We start from the raw sequence: 22,261 nt of genomic DNA on the forward strand, positions 1-22,261 counted from the left end.
AAAGAGAATTAATCCAATAGTAACTAGGATAATTTCTTTCGATAACTAGTTTAATCCATTTAGTGACTATGCCTAATTTTATATTAAAATTAGACCGTCTTTTTTAATAATTTTAGTATGGGTAAACTAATAAAGATCCGGAGGTAGTATATGTTAAACATTGAGACCATTAATGTACTTCTTAATCTACATATTTAAGGGAAAGAAAGGGTAAGGACTAAGCACAAAGATCTAGTTCAATTAACGATAGGAAAATTGGCTAAAAATAATGTCTACTTTGAGTCATATGTCCAAAATAACACGAAACTTTGTTAGCCTTGGCGCATTTCAGTACGTTCAAAGCAAGCGAGTGTATATTCATTATAGCATGGCAAGAGACAACAAGAGTGTTACTTAGCTTTGAAGAATACGACGGCGTCGTGTTTAGCCATTGTTTAGAATTAGTTCAATTATGGAAAATTTTGAACTTGCGGGAAAAACTCAAATGGAAGAATCAATAAAGTGTTGAGCCATGTTAAACAACAAACTACCTTATTCTGTACTCTTTATCTACTCGTTAAATCGATCAACTTGGCTTCAACACAATATAAGATTACCAAGGTCTACATGATTATTAGCATTCACGAAAACACACTCGTCGCAAAATCTCTCGTAGGCGGTTCACACCCACACCCGGCAACAACTCTTAATGCGCCTCTTTCGTGACTCACATTCTTCTTATGGCTACTCCTGATTAAGGAGCTAAAAAAATTTGGGTTTTGTACCAAGTTATTCACCCTCCCTTTTTTTCTTTTTTCGTTTTTTTGCAAATGATGGCAAACATGGATGATATTAAATGGCTTGTATCATTGAAGGTAGTAAAGTGAACAGCATCTCAATGCATGCAATCATGCAAATTTCACATAGGGTTGTCCCTTGCATGTACTTACGGCAAAAAATTAGCGCGATGTCAGATAAAACAGTCTGGTTTGAACTTTTAAAGGGTAAAGAAAGAAACAAGGAAGCAATTTCATTGTGTGTCTTTATCCCTTTAGAAAAGAAGACATATCAGAGAAATGATGCAACCCCCAAAAAGTGGGGTAACTAAAGAGCACATATCTCATGACAGTTCTGCAGTCTCGAACCCAAAGACAGGAGTACACACTTAGAAAGCAATTTAAGCAAACATAAATCTCATTCACATCATGTAACTGGGGTAAGGTAAGACAATTTGATCATTGACATATCCAGTAACATTTACATCTCAATCCATTTTTTATGATCAAACAAAAAAAAGAGGCAACAAGAAATATCACAGACAGATCACACTGTATTGTCAATGACAAACCTACTGACCTGCAGAAGGATTTGTCAGATACTCGAGCGCTTTCCTCAGGTGCTCAACTGCAACGGGTACCTCATCAAATGCCAATGCTCCCACAACAAATCTTGCTTGCTTGTGGGCTTCTGCAATCTTCTCAGGTGCAGGCTGGTAGTTGCTATCATAATGGAATGTCTGAGTACTTGTTGGAGTTTGACCACTGGCTGGGACATCTTGCACATTCCCATTTCTACCACTTGAACTGAAATGAGGAGCTGATGCATAATTTGTTACTGATGGGCTAGACTGATGAGAATATGAAGCATCAGAACCTTGATAATAAGATGGTTGATGTGATGGGACAGCTGGAAGACTGCTTTCAGAAAAACTTGGGTATGACTGAAAGTTAGGAAAAGAATGGGGTGCTGGCACGTCCTGAGGAGGATAATTTTGCGGAACCTGCGGTAGATGTTGAGGTGTTGGAATGTCATGCGACTGATAATTTTGCGGACCCTGAGGTTGATGTGGAGGTTCTTGCGGATAAGTTTGATTTTGATATGGCTGAGGGTAAGTAGGATTCTCTGGCCTTCCGGAACCATGACCAGATTGGTAATCATGAGAAGGATAATCAGCTGTATGAGACGGATAATCAGCACTGTGGGAAGTATAATCGGCTGTATGGGAAGAATAATCGGCACTAGGTGGAGGATAATCGCCACTCCGAAATGATGGAGGTGAAGGTGAGATATCAGCAGAAGGCCGTCTCTTCAAACCATCTGGGAATTGAGCAGAGGGCATTCGGTGCAGTTCTGGACCTAAATTGACATCATGCCCTGTCTGCCTTTGTTCAGCATCCTACAAAATACAACTATTAAGATTTTGAGTACACATCAAAGTTCACAATGTCAATATATATTCAGTGTAACCATAATAGATAATTCTACAGGACAGCTATTTAGACCAACAATATATGTGTTGCAGTGTTGGGCATTTAGGAAGATTGGGGGTACCAGAGGCAGAAAATCTACGAATCTACGTGGAAGACTTGAGTAGATAAAATCTTGGCTCATGCAACCGACGGTATCTAATTGGGATTAAAGCTTTGGCATTAGGGCTGCTACGGAAAGGATTGTTGGCCAAAAACGTAGCACTTAGGGTTGTTTTAACCGCATCCCTTCCATTGTTTTCCACTAGTGAGCTTAGGGGATATGACTGAAGTCATTTCTCAACATAATCTACGGGCTTTCTTCTAGAGTTGCCTTTTTTCCTTTGAGCTCACATCCAGTGAAACACCTTGATCCTTGCATTTTTGTGTACATTTCCAAATTATGTGAAGAGTGGTTCCAAGAATACCAAACTCACTTGACAGTTTTCTTTGTGTGCCTTAAGTTAACTTTCACCATTTTGTAGTTGAAAGAGCTTCTCCACTAAGAGTCTTCTTTTCTTTGGAGTTAATTGTGCTTTCAGTGTTGGCCCACTAACTCTTACCTATGTTGTTTCCTGTGTTGCATGTTGTTGCATGTTGTTGAATATCTGTTGCCACCACATCATCTGAATCAGAGGTCTCATGAAGCAAATGATGACTTCCCTCCTCTAACAACTGATCAACACTGAAGAACCCATCATCATTATGATTCTGCATTTTGCCCCTAGCAGATCTAGAAATGAATAAGATGATTTTTTTGCTGATTAGGGGATGGTAATTAAGAAAAAAAGTGATGTTTGTACTATGTAATTATGGAGGTTAATTTTTTGGTTTAGAAACTCATCTTTAATGTGTTGCTGATTTTTTGAGGTTGGTGAACATTAATTGCTGCTCATTTGTGATTGGTGCTTATGTAGTGGGTGTTAACTTAAAATCAAGTTAATGTTGCTGATTTTTTTGGAGGTAAAATTTCCCTACACAATTTTTTTGGAGATTTTTTTTACTGATTTTCAATTATAGGTGACCTCTATTTTCAGTTTTGGTGCTTCTTGTTTTGGCGGAAAATCATCCCTCCTACTAAAACAACGCTAGTATCCCACCAAAAAAAATAGGGGCATGTGGGTTCAACTGATATTGTTTCCCCCCTCAACATTTTGGTGATCACAAAATTCTCCCTCTAACTATCACTTTACTTTAGATCCCCACCACTTAATTAGTTCTTTCTCCAACCTTTAAACACCCCTCAAGAAAAATTGTCTCGAAATCCGCAATTTAAAAAGTGTTGTATGTATTTGAAACTCAGGAAGTATGAAAATGTAAGAACATTAAGGGTTTGTTCTCTTCAACTTATTGGCCCTGAAATTATTAAACCTGAACTGAACTGATTGGAACTTATTAAACCTGATTGGACCCGATTCAACTTATTGGACCTGATTGAACCTGATTGGAACTTATTCGACCTGATTGGAACTTATTGACCTGATTAAAACTTATTAGACCTTATTGGCCCTGATTCAAACTTATTAGATCTTATTGGACCTGATTGAAACATATTAGACCTTATTGGACCTGATTAAAACTTATTTGACCTTATTAGACAAAAACATTGACAAGTAATAACATAAATATTACCCCTAACGTAAATACTACCCCTCAAAATTTATTATGAAGTAAGAATTATTAAAATTCATCTTTTAAATAAATAATAATTATTAATTATCTCTTATGATAAATAATATTTTACAAAAAAATTTACTATTTATATATTTGTCTATACATAACTTTCACCACTAATATATTAAAGAGGATGATGTAGAAGATGAAGAAAGATACTTCGATGAACAAAGATACTCCGATGAAGAGAGATACTCCGGTGATGATAATGAAGCAATCAATTGATATTTATATCTTTCATTGTTATTAATAACGAAAACACGTCATCTCTAGTTATTTAAAGCCGAATTACAAAATATTATAATTATAATGATTATTTATTGTAACCTTATTTATTTGACCATGATTATAATATTATTTAATAATAATATAATCAGCTAATAGTAATATGAATAATCAAAAAATAAACAATAATACAAGTATAATACTATACATTGTGGTACTTTAATAAAAAATTCTAATAATAACATAATCAGTTAATAGTAATATGAATAATAAAATAATAGACAATAATACAAATGCTTAATAAAATAATAGACACTAATGCAAGTATAATATTATATAATCATTGTGGTACTTTAATTAAAATTTTAATAAAAACATAATCACCTAATAGTGATATGAATAATAAAATAATGAACAACAATACAAATGTTTATTGAACATTGACTATTTGAACCTTATTGGATCTGATTGGAACTTATTGGACCTTATTAGACCTAATTCAAAACTTATTGCACCTAATTGGAACTTATTGGACCTGATTGGAACTTATTGGACCTAATCGGAACTTATTGCCCTGATCAGACCTTATTGCCCTGATCAGACCTTATTGCGACTTATCTGAACTTATTGGACCTGAAACTTAATTTTTTAAGTTGACGAGAACGCACCCTAAATAGTAATCCTTTGCAACAAATAAGCAATCTATTGCGACAAAAATGTAGCCATTGTTTCCCGCGAATCTACCAAATATATATATTTTTTCAACAAAAAAAAAAAGGATAACTATATGATATCTTAATAAATATTTACATTTTTTACTAAAATGAAAAATTATTCCACTATCCTCATGTCCTTATATAACAATTGTTTCACCTGAATATTGCTCAATGTATCATTATACCACAAGGGTTCCACATATAGTATTCAGCAACAAAAAAAAATTCAAAGGTATTCGTAGGATTATCAGCCAGAAAACTACTCTCCCCTCCAATCAAAATTATTTGAGGAGGAAGGCAGCAAGTACGTTTTACAGAAGAGTTGTTGGCTCACCCAAATTTCAAATGGCAGTGCCAGAGAATGGCATATTTGGGAGACCTGCCTATAAGAAGAGTCCAATGAAATACAAAGTGACCTAGATATAAAAGAATAAGAATGAGAAAGTCAAATATCTGACAAAATTCAATAACAGAAAATGGAGCAAGAAGCAGCCACTAACTTCCAAATGTACAACCGCATTTGAAAGATTTTCGAATTTAGATCAGCGCCGAGGCTTATGCAGACGGGGTCGATTGCAAAATATCCGACCATTAGCTCTCACAAATGCAGCTATAGCGATGCTCAAGCTTGCCCACATAAGCGAAAAGAATAGGTGCCGCCAATCATACCGAACTGTTCAACAACATTGCAACAAAAATAAGAAAATCTGGGTGTTTCTTGTACACGATGCTTTTGTTTTGTTTTCTGGTGAGAAGTGGGAATTGTCAGCTACTATGACTAGCCAACAATATCCAGAAAGCTACAATGAAATATGGTCAGAGAACAAACCCTTGACAGCTACAAAGAATAATGCAGGCCGCAAACATCACCAGATTAGAGCAACAGATCATGGAAGCTAAGAATAATGTAGACGTCTATATCAGGATAGTACGAATGTCCAGTTTCCTATTGTATCAACTTATCAACTCAAGCTTTCCCACATAAGCGAAAAAAATAATTTGGACCTCTGTATCAACTTATCATCTCATGCAACTATTTCACCCTACCCTTGGCTTTGGTCTGTTACTAAGACCAGATTTCATGAGGTGGGGACATTCAAAGTGCGATGGAAATAAGTAAAATATTTGCAGTATTTTGCACTTAGCTTTGTATGGATATTGGAAAGTGGAACCAAAGACAGATATAAGTACGGTACACCACAAAGACAGGCACAGCGATCCAAATATGCAGGGCACAAACATGTTTTGAATATAGGTGAAATATAAACAAAAAAAAGGCTAGTTCTGGCAACAAACTCTGTTATAAATTGGTGAAGTTGATCGGCTTCTAAGGGACCAGCTCCTTAGCATGGGTTTTTTTCTTTTTCATAGATTTTTAAGTATATACTCCCTCCGTCTTTTATTAGTTTACCCCTTTTTTTGGGGCACATTTGCCGAGATACTAATTTGAACCTTAATATCTCTAATTTTCGATAAGCAAAAATTACAAAAAGTTGATATTTGGATAATACACATTGAGACGAATCCAACAACATCTCACATGACTATATTTTTACTTAAATACAAATTACAAAAGATAGTCAAAGTCATGTATGTGAATAGTGTCAAAAGTCAAAAGGGATAAACTAATAAAAGATGGAGGGAGTATCTAATAACGCTCCTTTCATTGGTGGTCAAAAGACCAAAATACTCACTTTGGGGCTGTTTGGTTCACACAGGGAAAGGAATTAAGAAAGGGAAATGAGGAAAAAGGAAACTTCATAATATTGTTTGGTTTGCCTGGGAAATCAGAAACCGATTCTCTTTATATTGTTTGGAATCTTTGATTAAATAAAGAGAATGAATATGAGAGTCTCCACTCACCTCTAACAAAGCAGAAACGGAAAAAAATATGACATGCTCTGTATCATCAATATCATCGTCAATAAATCTGCACCTTGTCCTCTCCATTGTGTATACTGCTGCTTCTTGAGTTCTCTCGTCAAACCTAAACATCAGATATAGTTTTTGAGATTTGAGGTTTTTTCTTTCATCAGATCTGAAATTTTCTCTCTTCTAACTTGCTTTCTCGTGGATGGCTGTGCGAATTTTCGTGCAGTTCGTGAAGGGTGCGGGACTGCACGAGAAGTTGCTTGTTGCTTCTGGTGTGTTTGTGGGTTGCTGATAATTAGTGGGACAGTGGTAAGGGTTAAATTTTAGTGGGGCGTGAAGGTGAGTGCTGGTGGAATTGGGGGTCTGGTGGTGACAATGGTGGAAGGGCAGCATACATCTGGTGGTGGCAGTGGAGGGGTGGTGTAGTGGCTGGGAGTTAGGGTGAAGAAAACTGATTTGCAAAACCAAGGCTAATTTGGCTGTTCATGTTACAAGTGAAGAGAAACTGAAGCAGCAGACAGAGCTTGCTTAACCTTCTGTCAGATTGCCCCAAAGTTTGGTAATATGTTCCGCATCCTATGATAAAGGAGCTATTGATAGTCATCTAAAAAGTATTCTAGGAATAAAAATAGGAAGTTTGAACTATTTCTATGATAGTCACCTGTAATTTGAAAAAAAAGGGGGATATAAGAATTATGTAAACCATAGAAACAAATTTGAAATCTTAGTTCATTAGGTCGCAAAGAGGAATAGCATAAAAGAGGTGAGGTTTCAAGTTCAGAACCTAGGACTCGATAGAATGAGGTTTTAACTAGTAAACCAAAAGCTCAATTTTCTTCCATGAGACTTCGCAGAAACAAATCCAAACATATGAGTGGTAGGAGTGGAAAATGCATTGTTTGGGTCGCGTCTGAGTCAGATCTCATTTAGCAATGAGTCATTGGGTCTATTAGGTCGCAAAGAGGAATAGCATAAAAGGGGGAGGTTTCTGAGTTCATAACCTAGGACTCGATAGAATGAGGTCTAAACTAGTAAACCAAAAGATCGATTTTCTTCCATGAAACTTCGGACAAACTAATCCAAACATATAAGTTGCCGCCACTTGTACGGGTGTGCATAGGTCTAGAACCAGACAGATTGGACCGAGATCGGTTGTGGACCGGAATTCTCAACTTTCTTGGACCGGGGACCATACCAGATTTTTTTGGTTCGGTCTAAGTCTGGACCGGAAATATCAGATCTGGTCCAGCTCTGCACCTCTTAGAACCTGTTTTAGGGAAATAAAAAATTTAGGCATATAAAAATAATTTTCACGCGTGTTTTTGGATTTTGACGTTGTTGGATTTGTTTGCACATCTTAGAGGAAGGAGAGGGGAGGTAGGGTGTTCAAGAAATGACTTAACGTTGCATTTTAAATTTGGAGAAGAGGAAGTAAGCTACAAACATATTTTTTAAAAAAAAATAAACAAAAATTCGGGTTTCCGGTTAGGACCGGACACCTGGAATTGCAGTTTTTCGCGGACCGAGGACTGGACCTTAATTTTCATTCCTGTCTGGTCCGGTCAAAATTCAGGTCTGGCCCTAATCTTTGCACACCCCTAGTGGAAAATGAATTGTTTGCGTCAGATATGAGTCAGGTCTCATTTAGCAATGAGTCATTGGGTTCGGTTTCAGGTTGCTTAAGGACTATTTGGGACATGTCTTATCAGGCTTTGATATAATAAAAACCATTATTCATCACATTATTTTTGAGGTCAAGTCGAGCCAATTTCTTTTCGGGTTAGAATCGAGTAATGTAAATTCAGATACAGGTCGGTCACTTCGGGTTGGGTAATCGGATACAGTCAGTTTTTCCTGTTTATTAAGTGGCATGAAGAATATAATCCCGGCCACAGAATTCACAACCAATAATCTGGATTTTCGTATCTTTTGTAGCACAAATCATCGCATGTTATGTTAATTCCACTTGTGGACAATGATTCAAAATCTTACATTCATCAACTGATCAATAAAATCACCAGATCCAAATGCAAACAATACATTTTGAAAAGTGATGCCATGCACCCAGCACACCCCCTATCATAGTCACCTGTTTTTTTTTTTTTTTTTGGGGCCCCAACCAGGAATCCCATGGTAAGATGAAGGACCCCATCAGACCGGCACCTCTCGCAGTGAACCCGGCCTGGGTTTGCGGGCAGACACTTTGATATTGGGGGGATGGTAATGGTAAACCCTCTCCCAAAGTGTCCCTAGTGGGGATCGAACCCCCCAAAAGGTTATTTTCTATACCACTAGGGAAAGCTTAGCTTGGTCTATCATAGTCACATATGCCAGACACAAATAACAAGGCTAAAGGAAAAAATACCTTGTGGTTTGGGCCTAACTTTTACATTTCTGTAGTGATATCAGTAGTTATGATGTAATAGAGAATACAATATATATATATATATATAGGGTATTGGGGAGGAAAAGGATTCAGAAAATGAATGGCGTTTCAATTTTGGGAGTGCAACCACTTGAATGTCCTGCTGCTGTAATAGCTCTCTTGTCAAGCAAAACAATCAATCCTCTCTGTCCTTCAAAAATTCCCTTGTCTTTTCTCTCATTCTCTTCTTCCTGTTCCCAACTGCACTTAGCTGGACAGATACCCAGTTCACCACAAGTGGTTACTTAAAACTGGAGCTAGTTTCTTGAAAATATTGATCAATTGGATCCATACAAATTCTCTAGTTGGGATTATTTGCTGCACACTGATAATACTTTGATTACTTATCACCGAAATCCTTTCTTTTATACCCGGTATGTAATACAAACGGAAGGAGAAAATTGTGGACCAGGTTCAGTAGGCCAATTGACTACTGAAATAGACTAATATATGGCTTAGGGAAGCATAGATCATTGATGCTCGGTGAGGATTGAGGTGGAACTTATACTAGAAATCCAACGAGGATTCCTACACATAGCTTATGCTAAAAACTTTCATGGTAGCATACATGATTTTAGACTACGAAAACTATTACTTCATCCGGTTTTTTTTACATGTTACACTTTCTATTTTAGGAAGTTTCAAATTAGATGTTACACTTTTATTTTTGGTAATAACTTCTCTCTATCTCTCTCCTATCACATGTTCACATGGGACACTTTTGTTTTCTTTCTCTCTGTATCTCTCCTCTCCAAAAATTTCCTATAAGTCCGTGATTTGAAAAGTGTAACATGTAAAAAAAAAACGGAGAAAGTATTAGAATAGATAGAAGATGTATACAGCAAAGTACAAAGATGGTCAATGTACACTTAACATACTAATGAACCACACAGACCTCCACAAGATGGAATAGAAGAAAGTCATTCCAAGTAAACCGAAATACCCCCTAAATTCCACAAAATTATCTCATCTCATAATGCAAAAAAAGTTTGCAGTTTACCCATTTAAAAAACACAAAACACGCACATTGAAGAGCTGAAACATTTCACCCAAAAAAAAAAACAAAGAGCTCTAACTGGAAGTCACCATCTACCAAAGTTATCCAAATAACCTACGCACACAAAAGAATTGAACCTTTTTCGAGACTCTGGATTTGCACATATAGTTGATAACAGGTGAAGGAGATTGAATGATTGTAAAATGAGCAACAAAGAATAGAACCACTAAGCAAAAAACTCTGATCTAAAGAGTTCGCAAAAAGGATGCTCCAACACAGTCTGAAAACTCGTGAATTCGCCTACCTACCTCCTAGAACGAAAATTAAAGGACACCACAACACTCTCTAACAAGAAACTCTTAACATAAGGCCCTAATCTAAAGGTGATATAGGGGCACTATACTGGAGTTTGTATAATCATTAGTCGCTAACTGTATCTGCAGGATTTCTTTTCCAATAACAACTCTTATATTAGTATCTAGAACCGTTTACTCTGTAGGACGTTTTCATCTAACAGTCTGATGATTCCTTTCCCAGACACCCATCAAGTACTAAACTTTCCTTAATACAATATGAAAAAAGAAAATATAAAGAATCCAGTTAATATCAGCAAAGCAAATATAGATGCTTCACTATGCAAAGGAAAATCCCACCTCCCAGTACTTGAATAGCTACTTCAACATATTGATTTATCTACCATGACTTTCTCGAAATCTATGGTTTCTATCTACTTTGAACAATAATCTACTATTTACTAACATCAGTAATAGTATGAAACGCACCTTGCCTTAGAGACATTAGTGAGAATAAGAACCCAGCCAATATCAGGAAAAGAGCTATAGGAAGAGACTGCAATAAGAAAAGTCACAAGATCATTACACGTTAAATAGACTGACAAACAGAAACATGTGGAAGATGCACACAGGGAGAAAAGGTAGCCACTGAATTCTGGAAAAAGGAAGTGATAGTTTCCACTCACAGCTACAGCCTCAAGGCCTCCTTTTGGAGGCTGTGTAGTCAGATCTCGGCTAACAAAAGCAATGAAATGCCCGTGCACCATATCAATCGCATCCTGCAAACAGGAATGAGAGAATATTTGTACAATAGAAAATGAGGGATCCTAATTGAGAAATTCATTACATGAGATTAGAAAATCGGAAAATAAAGTGAATTAAAATGCAACAGCACTACATATGAGATACGATACTGCTGGAGAGTCAAATGCAAGAATGACGACAAACTAATTGATAAAACCACATTCATGATTGACAATTGAAAGCATATTGAGTATTAGATTCGACAAAGATATCATAAGCTAATACCTCCTCGTTTCTTTTAAGTTACTTGTTTTTCACTTCTTACACTATACACCTCCTTTACTTGGACTATCTTTCGTGATTTATACGTAAGGAAATTTTAGTCCTTGTTAGATACGTCTCATTGTATGTTTCCAAAATAAGAACTTTCATATTCATTGCTTATTGATACTCGAAGAAATATGTGATCGAAATTATGCATTGGCAAACATGATAAATGTAACTAGACAATTAAAAAGAAACGGAGGAAGTATAATTTCAAAATAGTTAAAGGCAGCAATAGTGATGCTGATGCATATAAATTGTAAATGAATGAGCACAAGCTGGTGATGATACCACTGCACCATTAATTATATTAAAATGCATCAGCAGAAAGTCAACTTAATACGCATTAGCTTACAGCTAGGTTCTAATTGCTTCATTTTCCATTTATTTTCCATAGTGACTACTTTGCTATCACAAAACAAGTTACTCTTTCCTTTTTCAAACAAAACTCAACATATGTTGCAGATATCATATGTCAAATTAGAAGAGTACTCAATGAAAGGTATCAAACCTGTTTTGTTCCATCACGAAAGTTGTTCAGATAATATCTAGCAAGTGCATTCCACCCATCCTTAAAAATACCTTCTATTGTACGCTGACCAAATCTGTAAATTACAAAGTTGCAGAAATCCAATTTATATATTACCCTGCCATCTTGTGTCATGTTTGTACATTACGTTGTGGAGTCAATAAAATCCATAATACTAATATTAATTTCTCCCATAAAAAAAAAACAAGTATATTCTAAGTAGGACACAGCCTATGGTTTGTAGTACATGTGACAGCACAATCAGTCAGTGTAAGCAAATTTATTAGCAAAAAACAAAATGTTATCTTAAATAGTCTGAAGTCAAATTATCTGATCCAGGGATGTTTAAAGAAAGGAGAGGATAGAAAACTACATTAGTGCATTATCTGCAAAATCAAAACACCCTGCAAAACACCAAAAATGGAAGTACATCAACAAATATCTTTTTTTAACTTTTTCTAGATGATAGAAGAGTTTACCCAATGATACTACAGCACCCAAATACCCATCACTTTGTGAGCAACTATAAAACCTCCCTTGTCAATAACACTTATTAATAATATTAAACTCAACATAAGAAAACAGAACATAAAAAGTCGATGATCGATCTTAATATACTAAAGTAGTAGCCACTAAAGTTGGTTTCCCTCCCAAAGTTCCCTCCTAAATGAAGAGGTTTTACTCCTCAAGTCCCTCTTAAATGCATCAACCTTAAATAATTGACAGCATTGTGAATATAAGTAGGGGTCTTGACAGACATTAATTAATAAATGCTTTGCGTTGAAAAATTTTAGTGGCCACTTTTTCAATGATTCAATGGAATTAGATGTTTCTGCGTCAATAGATTAAGAACCGAGCATTGTTGAGGTATTACTGAGTAAAGGAATATCATGCAGAAGATCAAAGGCAGCCTAAACAAGATTAAATAAAGGTACAAAATAACTATCTTCTTTTCTTATTTCCAGTAAGGCCTTCATTGACTATCTTATCTTTTAAAGAAAAAAACAAGCAGCCTTGAAATGACTATCCTTGTTACCCAAATGTTCAATAGGCAAAAACCCCAAAAAAAAAAAAAGACAATGCAATTGCCAAAAGCATGTAACAAACACATGCAAATATGCAATTAAACATCAATCTAATAACTAAATACTTTTGCAACTAATAGCTCTTGCAGTATTCCTTTCCCATAAAGAACGCCACTCAACAGAAATTTCCTTTCATGTGTTTTGACTAAGTTGCCCATAAATGTCCCAATTTATAGTGTTTGTATTATATTTTGGGTATCCCAGAATATTCTTCTTTTTTCTCATGTTTCTATTTTTGTAAGGTACTTTATTCCTTAAATTCCGTCATCAAACAATTTTTATTCCTCTTTTGTCCTTATTTCTACGTGGAAAGTTATAGCCACATGGCCACATTTCACATTTATCCTCATTCTTACATGGAAAGTTGTAGCCACATTTAATTCGTACGTTCAAATGCAAATACTTATCTTTCCAATGCAAGTACCACAAATAATTAAAGCAAATGATAGTTTCCTTAATTTCCGTTCAAAATGAGAAACAAGCACTATAAATTGGGACGGAAGGAGTACTTGGTGTAACTATTACAGCCTTTTGCAAATACTCCCTCCAATTCTTTTTGCAAGGCACACACAATATTCGAGGTCAAACTTTGACAATTAATTGTTCTCATATTAGTATTCATGTCCCACGGAGAATGAAGCTTCAACATTCAGCAAAAGTTCAAGAATATTTGTTCCACCTATTATTTTATATAACACATTAGATAATAGCACTAGGTGCTAAAGCAATAATAAAGGTGACAAAAAACCTTTGAGTTTTATAGGAACATGAAAATGTGCATTGCCTTTTGGAGGTAAGACCTTTAGGTACAACCCAAATAAGATAGTGGATGTCCGTTGCATGGAAAATGGAAAGAGCGACCTAGACACTCAGTTTATGTTTCCAAATTACAAGGATCCTGCAAGTTGTCAGCATATCGAACCATTTAAGTTAATAACCTGAAGAGTAGCTCCAAGGAATCCTGATCTTATTGGAGACTTGCAGTATAACAAGCATTCCAGTCAAAAACATGTATTAGTTATGGAATAAACATTGTTACATGTGTCAAATAGAATGATCCCATAGAAAAAAGTGAAAAAATTCTACAAGCTCAAACAAGGATGACAATTACGTATTGACTACCAAAATCGATCAATGGAAACACAATCATGCATCACTCTATTGGTCTACGGTTCATGGTTCAGCAAGAAGCAATGTTCATATACTCATTACATACTTACAGGAATACAATTTGTCCATGAAAAACAGATAATACATACCTGACAAAATCTCCTTTTAGAGCAGGAGTGCCAGAATACTGGATGCTTACATCATCCCCATGATTTGCCCACACTAAATGAGAAAAGAAAGAGCAAAATAATCAACAACCATGACATCCTCAAAGTCTTTGAGAAAACAAAAGGATAATGAACAGTGTCAATAGTACATAAGTTTAACACAAACTAGACAATAACAATGGTACTCACATATTTTAAAGTTCTCATCAAAGTTTGGATGTGCGCTAATGGTCTCTTCAGCACCAAATATACCTATACGCCTTAGTTGAAATTCCAACATTTTCCGTCCTATCATGCTCTGTCACCACAAATCATGAAGGCATGATACGAGACAAAGAATACGAGATCAACTATGAATTTTGAACTCATCCAGATAATTGAAGACAAATTCAAGAATCCGATGAAGCTGAATCCACGCAAACCAGATACTTCATCCTTTTTTTATTAATCACTACAGACTCCTTTGGAACACATAGTAAGGCAATGGAAAATGTAGAGACATGTGAAAGACAAGTGGTACGCAATGCCATGGGAAAACGTAGATATGTGAGAGGGAAAAGATACTAAAGATGAGCATGTAGTGATGAATAAAGAACAGAAGAAGTATATCAGAGGAAAGAATCTTTAAGTACCACGTCAAATATGAAGTTCTAGTAGAGTTTACATGAGTTCTAATTAATTCACACTCAGTAATGGCAGCATAAGTAAAATAGAAACCACTCAACAAACCTACCTGAGTGACATTGGTGCGATCTAAGCAATCAATACAATTAGTCCTCACAATGCCAGTTTGCTCCTCAATTTTTTCACCTTTTTCATTCAGTAGGAGATACCTATGACATAGATCCAATTACAGCAATCAATGAACAAATCCTTCACATTAACACTAATTGTATTTAGACATAGAATATATTAAACACAAGTGATAGTTTTCTCCGTCAATTAAAGAACACTAATCGTGAAGATGGAGAAAGATATTTATTACCAATAACTAAAAAAACAAAGGTAAAAAGATCATACAAGTTTCAATTTCATTATATGTTCTCATAAAGAGAAATTACGTATGGTATTCAATGACAAAAAAGAACAAAAAATTTCCTTGGTTAATGAATTTTGTAGGCTAATGCATAGTTCGAAAATGCGGTTTCATCCACGATCGTGGTCACAGTCATGGTGATGCGGGAATGGGGACGATGCAGTTGTCGTTTCGCCAAATATCGATTTAAACCATGAGATATTTCTAGAACCTGCCTAAAACGCGGTATTTTTACACCTTTATGATGCGGGTAATATCGATTCGGTAGTTTGAAAATCTTTAGGACGCGGGCTAATGAATTGTTTTAATGAAACCTAGATTCTAGTTAGCAGATAAATTACATCTTTGATATAGATGTTTCTGGAGTTGGACACATTCGAATGACAGATTATTCAAAGACTCACATTTTATGCTGCCACATGAACTATGAAATAGCCCAGGGAACAAGTTTAAATCACTCTCATGCTGCTAATGACCATGAAAAAGAAAGGGGAGCCATGCACTGTATGCAACAAGATCCAACAAACTTCACTCAACTCCTCCCAGTTGATTTAAATGGCTTTTTCACCAAATAAAGCATAGACAACCTTCCCCATCATGACCACTAGCTTGTCTACTACTACTCATTCTACTCTCCTCTAAACAGCCCTAATCTACTCTCCCTAAATCTATAAAAGGTCCTTCAAATGCACAATAAATCACATGTCACTTTAATACCCCCTTCGATAGGCACATTCAGCCAGCAGAAGTAATTTTATATTCATAATTTTCCTCTACTCACCATACCACCTCAAACACCATGAACCACCTGAATCAAGTAGGGGAAGAAAGCAAATTAAATACTGATTCAGTCCAAAGTCGCCACTCCAACGCAACCTAGCCTTCAGAAGTTTGACCTGATTTTTTACTTTAATTTTTAACGTGGATGAAGGAATGAATTTCAGTTTCTTTGCAAGGTTTAGACATTGATAAGACTAATTAAGACCTTTGTAATTCATTCTTTAGCAAAAGTGTTTGGGGATGGAAACTAGCTTGAATTATTTCTCAAAGTTCTGATTCTATTGTTCTCTATTTGACTCTAAGACTGCTTGTCATAGTATCTTATACCATCCTAGAATTTAAATTGGTGCTGATTTTTGAAAGTTGGATCAGTGTGAGTACTTTGTTGGAAGCATTGATCATTAGTATCTATCTCTGCTGTAAATTTGCTTAGTCCTTCAGTCAAGGTTTAATTCACACTTATTCTTAGTCGGTTAATCAACAACATATTAGTTCCCCGCTGCCAAAATAAAGCAATCACTTCTCAATTTTCGTATCTTGGCATGCATTAGACTTTCCCACAGTTGCCATCATAATCAGCCAAAATAGTTGTATTCTACCTCTTTCCTTTAAGCCATATCACTCTTACCCTCCCTTCCCCCCTCCCCCCTCCCCCCTCTCTCCCTCCCTCACTAGGACTTGGGATTTGTGAACTATCTCCCACGTAAGTTTGCAAGTCCACCTACACAATTTTAGACCACAAACGTATTGGGTATCCGGGTACTGTCCATAAGAAAACTTCTGTAATGTCATGCATAAATGAACCAGAGTCAGTTTTCTCTAGTTATCTTCAGAGCCAATACTTTGACCAAAATTTACACATGTTACTCATCAAATACATTTATAGACCCAAGAACTTCAGAGAGTTACTTGCCGAACATAAATCAGAGTTTTAATCATGACTTAGATCTCAAAAGTTTAAGTAAATAAACCAAACAAAAAAATCATTTTTAACTTAATTACAATAGCACGCACATCAGTGACCCGTAAAAACTTAGTGATCACAGATATAACTAAGGATAATATCAAGATGAGACCCCATAAAAATTCAACTCGAGTGAGCTTAACTCAATCAAAACACCACTCCTGTCAGCTCTAGATATTCATGAGTCAAGCAAGACAACTCTAATTAGACTAATATATACTACCTCCGGTTCTTTTTTGGGTTACAGTTTGACATTTTGCACTATTCACAAATTTCACTTTGACCATCATTTGTGATTTATACGTGAATAAAAACATAGTCATGTGGGATCTTGTTAGATTCGTCTTAACATGTATTTTAAGCACTTATAATTTTTACAAATATAAAACTAAAGATATATGTCCTGAAAGTTTTGCATTCGCATGCGTAAAAAGTGTAAGTGTAACAATTAAAAGAAAACAGAGGGAGTAAGTTTTAAAGTATTCATACATTATGGTAAGCTATATCTTATACTTGAATCATTATACTTCCTCCGTTTTTTTTAGATGTTACACTTTTCAAATCACGGACTCCTAGGTTATTTTTGGAGAGGAGAGAGATAGATAGAAAGAAAACAAAAGGGTCCCATGTGAACATGTGATAGGAGAGATATAGAGAGAAGTTATTACCCAAAACAAAAGTGTAACATCTAATTTAAAATTTCCTAAAATAGAAAGTGTAACATCTAAAAAAAAAACGGAGGAAGTATATAAATTTATTTTTGTCATCTATTTTTACTTTCATATATACTGTTAAAAAAAGTAAGAATTCATATTATGAGGCGATGTCAAGTCGAGCTTTAGTCAAACCAACATGTAGAGGTTCCAAGTTCAAGCTAAGCTTCACATTTTCAAGCTTCCAATATGAGCTTGATGCGCATGGTCGCATTTTTATCACCCCTACTAAATACAACTCATAGGCAGTCATACCAGAGTTTTGGGCATATATTAGTAGCCAGATTTGATGGTCCCATTATCGCCTCTTGCTAAAAAAAGACTAGAAACTAGTTAGCATTGACACTTGCCTCTTTGCTGCAATAAAGACTTACTATAGTACTCCCTCCGTCCCATAATATAGTGCTTACATTCCTTTTTTGGTGTCCCAAAATGTTGTGCCTATTTTCTTTTTTGTCAATTTATTTGGACTAAATTATCCTTAGTTTCTACACAAACTTTCCAAAATACCCCTACTTTTCTCTCAAAACATGTGACCCTATTTATTGTTTTACACCATTCCAAGGAACATTTATTGCCTTTTGATTTTATTTAAAGGAAAAAGAAAATAAATAACTAGTTTCAATACAAAAGTATCAAAAAAGTACTTCATTAAATATATTATTTTGGAAATCCTACCACTCATTCCATTTTCCTTAATTCCCGTGAAAAATGAGAAGTAAGCACTATATTATGGGACGGAGGGAGTAATAACAAAGTAACCAATTCTCTTTTTTTGTGAGCTTCAAACTGTCAGCTTACACTAGTATAGCATCTTGCAATTCTCCGGCTAAACTTTTTCCAGCCGAATTTTAGGAACTGCAATGATAAATTGAATATGCAAAAAGATGCAGCAGCAAAGCAACCTTGCCCAGATCCCTTAACCAATTATGTCTAGGGAAGTCCAAATGTTACGAGAACATAACCCAAGTGCCCATCAAGAGTAGCGGAGAGGATAAATGAACTCGGAAAGAAGAAAAAGGAGTAACCATACCAAAGAACCCCATACCTGTTTTTGTTTAAAAAATCTGACATTTGGTCATACAAAATCGAAAGTCGCTCAAAATGTATGTGTCCACATATACGATGGAAATCGAAGTGTAAATATCTACACAAAAAAAAAGAAAAAAAAGGCATCATTACAAAGAAGAGATTTTAAATTTAACGGAGAAAAGAAATATAATAGTTCATACACCTTATATCCTCATTCATAATCTGCTGCATTGCATTCCCATACATCTCACACAAATGGCCCTCACCTCCATCCTGGAAAGAATAGAAAGTTGTTTGAGAATCCCACAAGATTTTATTTATGCATACAGACATTAAAAGCAAGCACACTAGCACAGGACAAAATGCCAGTGCCCACAGGTGTCGTCAAATTAAAAACTAGAGTTCTATCTCTACTCACTTTTCAGAAAGTAGTTCCTTATATTGGGGGGGGGATTAAAAAAATTAGAGAAAAGGACATTGATCATAAATATCCTTTTTTTCCCTTATTTGAGACAAAGCAGAATAATCGAGAAGGTCCTTACTCCTTACTCTTTTGATGCATTAATATGGTACGATACCTTGTGGTTTTTCTAAATGACATTGCACACAAACAAAATGGAGAATATCAATAAAATAAAAGCACAAAGGTGAGAACATATATACGGAAACTGACAAAGATAACAACTAGATATTTTTGAAATGACTTATTACACAAAAAAGATCTAAACCCTAATAGGCACTTGCTACTCTTCCATTACTCCATGAAATGAAGTCATGAAAAACACAATGTTCTACAAGCAAAGAATCATAAACATGCCAATTAAAAGAAAATGAAGGTTCCAATATTCTACTTTCTCCGTATCATAATATTTGCAACACTTTCTATTTTGGGATGTTTCAAAATATTTGCAATACTTTTTTTTCTTTCCTTTTTAGTAAGTTTAGGAAGGTAAAAAGACAACATTACCTTTACTTAAAAAATAAAAACTGATTTGTGCCCCCTAAATAAATCCCTAAACACACTACCCAATTTAATGATTCCCACCATGATTCATTGAACCCAACCACTTTTCAAATTCAAACCCCCCCAAATTAAAAACACCCCCTAAAATTAAATCAACCCAACCCCCCACATTTCAGATTAATTCCCCCACATTTCTCGATCTTTCAACTCTCTCTCCTCTCTCTCTATTCTTCTCTCCTCACTGTTCTTGAACCCTAACACAAAATCCCTAGAATTACCCAAACCCAGATCTCCTTCTCTCATCTTCTTCCTTAAACACCCAATTGAAATTATGGCTGAAAAATTCATCCCCAATTTGAGTCCCTTGACTGATGCGTTATTTGAGACTAATGACGATGGGGAAATGTTGTAATCAAGGACATTTGTGATTCCTTCGAGCATAGATCTCCTTGGCCTCATCGTTTTTATGAATTTGGGGGTGCTGAACATCATATGGGTCCAAGTAAGAAGACGCTTCAATTTGCATTGGAGGAGCGGATGGAGGAGAGATGGAGGGTTTTCAATTGGGGGAGGCAAGGCCCAAATTACCACCCAATTTGGCTGCGGAAAACATTAAAGAGGATAGTGACTGTCAGATTTTGGAGGATTTTACTTATTCCAATGACTCATCGTTTGAGGGTGAGAGGGAGAATATTAAAATTGATAGTGAGGAAGAGGAACAAGAAAAATTAGGGTTTTTGGAGAGGATGGTGAAGTTAGAAAAAATTCTGGAGGATGGAGTGATGCATGATGTGGTGGAGGAGAAGAAACAGAGAACTTCAGTTCGTGGGCCCTATACGCTCAAGTCTTGCAGTGAGATATGCATGTTACTCAAAAAGAGGGGTGAGAATGAGAGTAAGGGAAGGAGGTTGTTATGGGTAAAGGAGGTTGGTGTGGGTAAAGCGAAGGGGGTGACTGTAGATGGTGGAAGAAGGGTAGTGGTGTTTGCGCTGCTAGCCCTCTAGCCAGTGTTAGGCTGAGGTAGAAGGAAGAGAAAGCTCACTTAAGCTTCTTTGCCACAGAAATAAGAAATAGAGTGGAGCGCCACTCTAATCCCTCTTCTGAAATAGGGTTGGGCCATGGACCGGAATTGATGAGGATGCATGTGATCCAGATTTATTGCAATTCATGTGATCCAGATTTGTTGCAATTCATGAAGGGCCATGTCCCTTCATTCCGGGAGGAATACATGTGATGAGCCCCACATCAAACGACAACCGAATTTGGTTATTTCTTACTCCTTTAATGCTTTTGATAATTTTTGTTCATATTCAACGGTCCCGAATTTATGGCTTTAATTGTGATGAGTTCCTTGAACTTTGTGCCTCACTGTTGGTTAAGCCTTGTTAGTATGATGAATATGTTGGCTTATGTTGTTAAAGGTTTAATTTCTATTGTCCCTAATTTTTGTGGCATTAATTGTGATTAGACCATGAATTTTGGTGTCTTACGATGTACGTGTACATTAAGCCTTATTAGTATGTTGAGGTTGTTGGCTTATGATGTTAAAGGTTCATTACTCACTGTCCTTAATATTTTTGGTTTCAATTGTGATTAGTCCATGAACTTTGCACCTTAGTGTGTTGGTTAAGCCTTAGTTAGTATGCGAAGGTTGGCTTATGTTGTTAAGGGTTAAATTTCTACTCTCCCTAATTTCTATTGCTTTACTTGCGATTAGTCCATGAACTTTGTACCTCACTGTGTTGGTTAAGCCTTGTTAGTATGTTGAGGTTGTTGGCTTATAATGTTAAAGGTTCACTACTCACTGTCCCTAATATTTGTGGCTTTAATTGTGATTAGTCCATGAACTTTGTGCCTCACTGTGTTGGTTAAGCCTTGTTAGTGTAGGTTGTTGGCTTATGTTGTTAAGGGTTAAATTTCTATTGTCCCTAATTTTTGTTGCTTTACTTGTGATTAGTCCATGAACTTTGTACCTTACTGTGTTGGTTAAGCCCTATTAGTATGTTGAGGTTGTTGGCTTATGATGTTAAAGGTTCATTACTCAGTGTCCCTAATATTTGTGGCTTTAAATGTGATTAATCCATGAAGTTTGTGCCTCACTGTGTTGGTTAAGCCTTGTATATACCGGCGAGTTTGAAGCTCCGGTGGCGAGTTTGAAACTCTGGTCGACGAGCCCTCGTAAGTTATCATCTTCTTCTCTTCTTCTCCTCTTCACATCCGAATTCTCGGGTTTGAACATTTAGGGTTTTTCGCCGCTGTGTCTGACGGAAAGTTATCAGATTTGACACGTATTTTGTACCCGTGTCGGTTCATAACGACATCGGTATTTGACAAATTTTAACGAGTCTGGGTAACTGAGTCATGAGTAGAAACATTTATTTGGAAG

General features: G+C 36.0%; 2 protein-coding genes across 12 annotated transcripts in view; both read right to left on the bottom strand.

Annotated features, from left to right (window-relative positions):
- Positions 1 to 1,155: 1,155 nt before the first annotated feature.
- On the bottom strand, positions 1,156 to 2,934 carry LOC125496824 (protein HOMOLOG OF MAMMALIAN LYST-INTERACTING PROTEIN 5-like). 2 transcript variants are annotated; one of them, XM_048642516.2, is made up of 2 exons: positions 2,789 to 2,934; positions 1,156 to 2,155 (listed from the first exon to the last, which is right to left on the bottom strand). In XM_048642516.2, exon 2 carries the CDS (start codon positions 2,096 to 2,098, stop codon positions 1,328 to 1,330), a length of 771 nt encoding a protein of 256 aa, XP_048498473.1. In that variant the 5' UTR covers positions 2,099 to 2,155; positions 2,789 to 2,934; the 3' UTR covers positions 1,156 to 1,327. The 2 variants fall into 2 exon arrangements, with proteins under 2 accessions (XP_048498473.1, XP_057249816.1); XM_057393833.1 differs by lacking the exon at positions 2,789 to 2,934 and adding an exon at positions 2,663 to 2,717.
- Positions 2,935 to 5,047: 2,113 nt separating this feature from the next.
- The window catches only part of LOC104891753 (phosphoinositide phosphatase SAC7), a 29,422-nt gene continuing 12,208 nt past the window's right edge, over positions 5,048 to 22,261 (bottom strand). For 3 of the 10 annotated variants that reach the window (XM_010677504.3, XM_048642517.2, XM_048642521.2), the window contains 9 exons: positions 19,114 to 19,184; positions 18,928 to 19,026; positions 15,120 to 15,219; positions 14,576 to 14,684; positions 14,369 to 14,441; positions 12,007 to 12,100; positions 11,114 to 11,206; positions 10,917 to 10,983; positions 5,048 to 5,513 (listed from right to left, as the gene is read on the bottom strand). In XM_010677504.3, the coding sequence (XP_010675806.3) occupies positions 5,383 to 5,513; positions 10,917 to 10,983; positions 11,114 to 11,206; positions 12,007 to 12,100; positions 14,369 to 14,441; positions 14,576 to 14,684; positions 15,120 to 15,219; positions 18,928 to 19,026; positions 19,114 to 19,184 (837 nt within the window). In that variant the 3' untranslated portion in view covers positions 5,048 to 5,382. The other 7 variants (XM_057393831.1, XM_048642518.2, XM_048642519.2 and 4 more) reach the window with 7 other exon arrangements.

Source organism: Beta vulgaris, chromosome 4, assembly GCF_026745355.1.
Source record: "Beta vulgaris subsp. vulgaris cultivar EL10 chromosome 4, EL10.2, whole genome shotgun sequence".
In the NCBI taxonomy this organism is placed as follows: Eukaryota; Viridiplantae; Streptophyta; class Magnoliopsida; order Caryophyllales; family Amaranthaceae; genus Beta; species Beta vulgaris.